Source organism: Sphaeroforma arctica (genome assembly GCF_001186125.1).
Source record: "Sphaeroforma arctica JP610 unplaced genomic scaffold supercont1.945, whole genome shotgun sequence".
Classification (NCBI taxonomy): domain Eukaryota; class Ichthyosporea; order Ichthyophonida; genus Sphaeroforma; species Sphaeroforma arctica.
The window spans coordinates 10,414-17,338 of NW_014039613.1; the positions used below are offsets into that span (position 1 = coordinate 10,414).

Here is a 6,925-nt window from a genome sequence, read left to right on the forward strand (position 1 = left end):
TATCTATCTATATATCTATATATCTATATCTATATCTATATCTATATATATATATATATATATATTCTATTGCCCCTGAGCCAAATAGCCCGCTTTGACGCACGGATATTTATTTATGTGCGTGAGGGTGCGCGAATATACACATATGCATTGTTTGACTTGAGCATACGAAGTACAGAAAGATCGTAAAAAAAGTCGGAAATTTATGCAAGCATACCTGAGAGAAGCAAAGGCGCCGAATACGCCCACACCTGGTCGAGAACACTCGATGGTGCTGTGAAATTGCGTATGTCCTTGGGGATCGGCATTGAAGTATGAGAAATTTTCAGGGTCGTTTGACATGAAGTTTAGATCTTTTTTCATGGAAGTCACAGGTGATGGAATCCGCATACTTGAGATTTCGGAACATCTCTCTGACAATAATTTGGAATAGTTATACACAATAAGTATATATATGGAACGTTCTCGTCCAACAAATGCTCGGAAACAATAGGGGCTGCTGCATAAACAAATAACTTTCATCGTAAATAATTTCAATTCACAATGATCGCATCAGATCACAACTCGTTCCAAGTTTTTTATTTTGTGGCGAAGCAGACACTTGCTCAATAGCGGAATCAAGTGTACTTAAAAAGAATCAATCCAATAATCGTTCTTTAAGACACGTATGTATTACGTACCTGTGCTGAGCAATTACCTCGAGGGTCTTAATATTCAACCCAATCGGGTTTTCTTCTAAATTGTAATTATTGAAAAACATCATTGGCCATCCAACAGCCGCATCGCAGTGTAAGTGTGGAATCCAATCATCCTTGAGACCATACTTCCGGATCATCTTATCGCGAATGTTGTAAGCTTTCTTTGGGTCATCTACACCGAAGGTGTCCGTAGTACCAATTGTCAAGAGAATGCACGGTACTTTGATATTCAGCCGGAAACAGTCATCAAGTTGTCGCTCCAAGTTGTCCCTGGTATAGTTCCATATCAAGTTTATATACGCCAAGTATCACCGTACAAATTTGGTGCGAGCACACATGTCAAAATCACAAAAAAAACAAACATGAAATCACACTATTGTGGTTCTTATACCAGTCGACAGTGTTATCTTTAAGTGCTTTAATCGAGATGGACTTTCCCTGGATGTCCGTTCCCAGTGTGCTGAGTGCTGTCACATTAGAGTAATGGCCGGATATCGAGTGGATAAAACGGTAGTCTTGTTCTGTGGGATATTGGGGTAGAGAGTATTGTGAGTATAAGAACGAAAAGCCAAATATACAGTAATTCTGTGTTTTCACAACATTTGTTCAGCGCCTTTGAACCTGATGAATAATATTTTCTTACCTGATGGTATGCCCCGATGCACACTGTCGCGGAAAGCCTTGCGGATGCTAAGTAGATAACCATAGAGGTTGCAGAAGGTATCACCGGACGTGAATATGCCTGCTACTCGCGTGGGGTCATACTCCACTTGTCGACCAATCATCTATGTCACGGTGTCCTCAAGATAAGCCTCCATTTTTGCGTATTCGTAATGAACCTTATTGGGATTCGAGAGCATGCACATGTACTACAAGGAAACAATCGAAATTCGAGTGAGTTTGCAAAGTTCTTACCATAATACGTAGTTTATACTATCTATACTTACTGCGGAAATGCTCAGCTGTCGAAATTATGGTTGTTTTAAAGATATCTCATACCATTCCGTGGACACTTGGGTCACTCGGCTGACTCATCACATTCTCATTCGAGAGAGGTGTGTACCAGTTCTTGGAAAGTTTGTAGCAAAATTGATATCTGACCGCATTTGCTTGATGCCTTCAGTGGTGCCCATTTCCTCTGGAACGGGACCGTTGATTAGTTCCTCCCGGCGTGCTACTCCATTTGGAAGGTCACTTGCCTCCATGTAATCACCTCCAACGCATCTTCATTGGCAAATACTGGCCATAGCTCTAAATTAGACGTACAGATAATCCAGTACAAACATTAGTACATCATCACTACAGGGTGATTTCCTCCCATATGCTTCAACATGGATATTTCGGTGCGATGGTAACTAGATGATGTTCAGAAAAACACAAATAAGTGACAAAAAAAGTCCTGAATATACCTGGATTGCGCGAGAAGAAATTAGCCTTAAACGCCCTGTGCTTCGCCTCGAATAATGGGGTTATGGTGTGGCGTGAGCCTTTCTCGGAGGGTGCGTACTCGTGATATGTGGCTGTTTCACGGCGAGCCAACATCTTGCCCTTGGCAAGCGGCGCAGGAGCTTCATGGGTGCTCACCAGAGATTCCTTGCGTTTTAGGGTATTGGTTGGTGCCATATTGGTATCTTATTACTTTCAATGCACAATTCAAGAGTATGGATATGCTGGAGGCTGACTTGTTCTTTTTGTACACAAATGAAGACATCTACATCATGGCTTCCGACTACCCTCTGGACCGTATCACTCTAATTGATACTCTGATCCCTTGTGTATGGACTGTGGTCTGTATAACTTCTCGAGAGAGAGAGAAGCTTCCACAATTCGAATGGACTTATTTTTGTATTTTTTTAACAATGTCAGGAAGCATTGTAGATCATTGTTGCATAAGTATGATATTTTTATATATATTTTTCTAACTTGTTACCTAATGACAGTTCTTTTATTTTGATTTCTGCACACTTCCACTTCTGCTTCAGTCTCAACTCTCAAGTCACCCTCTCTACTCTCTCTCTGTGAGAGACAGAGACAGAGTGACGGGACTCATCACTGATGAGTGATCTAGACTATTTGGCATCTCTACTCCATGAGTCCATTGGGGTCTCACGACTTGAGAGTCTTCCTCTCTCTCTCTAAATAGTTAAAAAAAATAATACTTTATGACTTATAATGTAGACTCTCTCTCTAATCTCTATATGTATTTACTATTTAGTACATAGAGAGAGTAGGCTGAGTCTTTGAGGACACTGAGAGTCTCCAAAAATAGATTTCGTTTTTCCCAAAAAGGAAATATTTGCTTTCAAAAATGAAAAAAATTACATCCCCTCAGGAATCCAGGAGTCAGCACCATTTTATTTTTGGAAGGTCATTTTGAAAATATAAAAACAAAACGTATTTACTTTTTATAAATAATACAGATAAACAATATATTTTTTTAGTATAAAATATATAAATACTATTTTTACACTACATATCGTTGATTTTTTATAGGACTTCCTTGTTCTCCAGTTGCCTTTTTTATGTTTTAGTTTTTACCCAGAGCCTAGTAGTAGTAGAGAGAGGGTTGCACAGCCTTCTGTAAGTTCTGCTACTGACTTACTGTAACTGTTGGAGTTTGGATTGTCCTTATTTAGAAGACGAACTCTATCTCATCAACTGCGCAAGGCTATAAATTTTATTTTATTTAAAAAATATTTACCTACTGTCGAAAATTGAACAGGGTGAGGGCTGCCTTTCTCTTTTAGACTATTGACCAACCATAATTTAGGATAAATTTGTTCAGTACAAAACATACTTTTTTTTTGTTGGTATTTAAAAGTTATATTATTTTATAAGAAATACCACGACTCCTCGATATTTTATAAATGTATTATTTAGAAAACTTTTGAAGCCTTGAGGACGGGTGCCTCGGGTCACTGGGCACTGGGCCTCTTTTGAGTTTTTAGTTAGCGGTCAGGTCACTCACTCAGGACTCCCTTGTGGACACGGGAGATCAAAACTCGATTTGTACCCATCAAAGCCAGTCATGGAACTTTGGAATCTTATTTATAACCTCCCCTAAACAGATTTGTTTTACATACTTTATTTTGAAGGGGGTTTATATATTAAAAAAATATGAAGAATAGACAATTTCATGTATAGGATATAAAATGTAGCGACCGACCTGACTAAGAATTCGGTACCTATCAGTACCTAACTACCAAGATGTGACACAGTGAGAAACCGGGAGGTACTATTCATGAGAATATAGCGAACAGGCTATTGGGTATAGTGACCGCTAAGGCGGGGGTGAGGGGTGAATCCTGTGTGGTCCACACGAGTCCTGGTTAATTGTCCCTGCCTGGCCATGAGGCATGGGAGGTTATAAGTGCTCAGACAAGTGAGAGACTATAGGGGAGAGAAGATCCCTTAGGACCGATCGGACTAACCCACGAAAAGGAAGTGTATTCTAGAGGGAGCACACAAAGGTGTCTCCAAGCAATCAACTAGTGAAATCTGAGGCACAGCTAAGAAACTGAAGTCAACAAGCTTGTGCATCCGAAGTGTGTTGACCTCTACGAGAAAACATCTCTCTATACTATTCCATGCGCACCGTATATGTGTATGTAGCAGGTAACAATGCATTACCGATCAACCTACCGACGTATTGGATAATTAGTTCACCCTCTACTGTAAGAAATATTAACAACAACGAAAACTCCTATGTATACTTATATACGCTCTATGTATACTTATATACGCTATTTATTGTTGGCCTTTTCAATGACTGAGCTTATCTTATTCACCCAGATGTTCGCTTGCGAGAGCTGAACTCTGGTCCCTTTGCATCGGCCTCGGTCTAACCAATGCCTGTTGTCCGCAGTTCCGCTGCACATTTAAAATAAACATTGTAAATAAGCATATACACAGACGTATTCGCTCTTAATGATAACGTCTGTATGTTTGTGATATGTAGTAAACTTGTAAAGTATATGTACATCGTTGTATATCCATTTGACTGTGATAGAAAAAGGGTAGTCAATATGCAACTTCAAGTCGTTACGTATGTGGAATGTCAATTGGAATGTTATTTGTGATGAACGCGTCAAGCGCATGCCAATATACATACATACATGTGTACATGTAGATGTATTATATAACTACTACATATATACTATATACATGTATACATGTAGATAAAAAATTCCAGTACTACACACATACTATACGCAGGTACATTTGCAAGATTACCCATACAACAATTGGTTGATAAAATCAAATATTGCTATTGCATTCCACAATATCGAGAATATGAACAAATGAACGTCCGTATCGCATCTAGATACCTCCACGTACCGAAATGCTTTTAAACTGGACCTCCTATATTACACAGTATATTTAAACTGGAGAAGATGTAAGACTTGCGATTCAGTATCAACATCAACAAGGTTTCACGATGGTATTGGCAGACATCGGTCATCCCTTGGAACAAAGCAAGGTGTGAACGAAAATCATCAGGCCTCATGATTCAGATATTATGGACCCTATACAAAACATGTACAAATGTACCAAGCATGCACAGATAAACAGAACATGTACAAACGTACCAAGCATGCACAGATATACAAAACATGTATAAATGTACAGAACACGCACAAACCTTTGCCGCCCGTCTGTCACACTCCACCAATCCATCACAGGGATGTCTAATTTCTTCATCAGGTCAAGCGCCAAACTGTCAAACCGTTCCAAACGGTACCGGAAGAGACACCGATGCATCGGATGCAGTTCACTGTGACACGCACAATACAACGATAGTACATGTTAAAATGTTAGCAACCGAAACATATGAACAATATCCCCCACTTAAGTAACACGCAGGAAATTTCCCGTTGAATACACTCTCTCAATACTTTGAGAACGCGTGTGGAGGGTTTGCCCGTCAGTCACCACCATCCCGTCTCCCGGTGAGACTCGACATTCCGCTCAGCCCGGAAGCTCTCGACTACTAGTACCGAACTTTTTTATTTCTGACGTACCCTAAACACACGCAAAAAAACAAAAACAAAAAGCACTCTACGGACTATATAGGAAATCAAACACCTCACAGCGGTTACATGCATCTGACAACAGTGCTGGGCTAACCCGCCAGCATTAGGGCGCTCACGTGCCACATTAGCGTGAGTGAAGCATATGTGACAGCCCCATGGTACGTTTGGCTTTGTACCATCCGGTGCAACTGTGTAACATAGAATAATCGTACGCGATAACAGAGAGGTGACGGTACGAGCCGGAGACTCCCCCACACACGTGTGACAGTGTATGGCGCTGAAAGCGGTGGGTAAAGTCTGGATGATATAGTAAGCGTACGGGACACAAGCAGTCCCTAACCACTCGTTGGGATCAAAGTGTGATGTATTTGAATTATAATATAACAAGCTCACTCATGCCCTGTAACGTACCCCATCCACTAGCGCACCCCCCAGAACGTCGTATACAGGATCTGCACCATGCGGTCTATTGCTGTGGTGTGTTTGAGTGCGCAACGGTACACACACAGCGCATGCTCACACACATACAAGATACAGACTAAATAGCTAGAAAAAAACACACAACACCAAGTGACTGTGCCCAAAGCGTGTACTCACACACACAAGATACAGACCAAGTAACTAGAAAAAACTCACAAGACCAAGTGACTGTGCCCAATGCGTGTACTCACGCACATAAGATACAGACCAAGGAACTAGATAAAAACACACACAACACCAAGTGATTGTGCCTACTCCTTACCGTTTGTAGAAATGTGTGGTGGATGTCCGCCTCCACACAACAGGCACTCCACTTCCAGGCCCCGTTTGAAGATGCTTCATCACCTGAGGCAAACACCGGTTATGATTAAACATGGGTTATAATTAAACATGGGATATAATTAAAACACTGGTTATAATTAAACACGGGTTACAATTAAACACGGGTTACAATTAAACACGGGTTACAATTAAACACGGGTTATAAATAAACACGGGATATAGTTAAACGTGGGTTAGTAGCATAGTGCACCTTCCCAACCGCGAGGTGGCATGACACGTGGGTACGATTCGGTACCCATCTATGATACTAGTAAGACGAAAGACCCATTCCAAGGCACCACACAGGCAAGCACAAAATTTTCATATCTATACACACATATATATATATATATATATATATCACAATATATACATATATATATAATGTATGTA

General features: G+C 40.4%; 3 protein-coding genes across 3 annotated transcripts in view; all 3 read right to left on the reverse strand.

The window, feature by feature from the left end:
- SARC_09369 (hypothetical protein) overlaps window positions 1-1,483 on the reverse strand; it is a gene marked incomplete at both ends in the record, with an annotated part of 2,904 nt that extends 1,421 nt beyond the window's left edge. The window contains 3 exons of the mRNA XM_014296613.1: window positions 681-968; window positions 1,090-1,219; window positions 1,342-1,483. Coding sequence (XP_014152088.1) covers window positions 681-968; window positions 1,090-1,219; window positions 1,342-1,483 — 560 coding nt within the window. The remainder of the gene's footprint in view (window positions 1-680; window positions 969-1,089; window positions 1,220-1,341) is intronic.
- Window positions 1,484-1,872: 389 nt separating this feature from the next.
- On the reverse strand, window positions 1,873-2,321 carry SARC_09370 (hypothetical protein; the record flags this gene model as incomplete). The annotated part of the gene is made up of 2 exons (XM_014296614.1): window positions 1,873-1,949; window positions 2,108-2,321. The coding sequence occupies 2 exons, from the start codon at window positions 2,319-2,321 to the stop codon at window positions 1,873-1,875; spliced, it is 291 nt and encodes a 96-aa protein (XP_014152089.1).
- A 1,582-nt stretch (window positions 2,322-3,903) lies between these two features.
- On the reverse strand, window positions 3,904-6,586 carry SARC_09371 (hypothetical protein; the record flags this gene model as incomplete). Its single annotated transcript, XM_014296615.1, has 3 exons — window positions 3,904-4,568; window positions 5,341-5,472; window positions 6,474-6,586. The coding sequence occupies 3 exons, from the start codon at window positions 6,584-6,586 to the stop codon at window positions 4,442-4,444; spliced, it is 372 nt and encodes a 123-aa protein (XP_014152090.1). The 3' UTR covers window positions 3,904-4,441.
- Window positions 6,587-6,925: the final 339 nt, after the last annotated feature.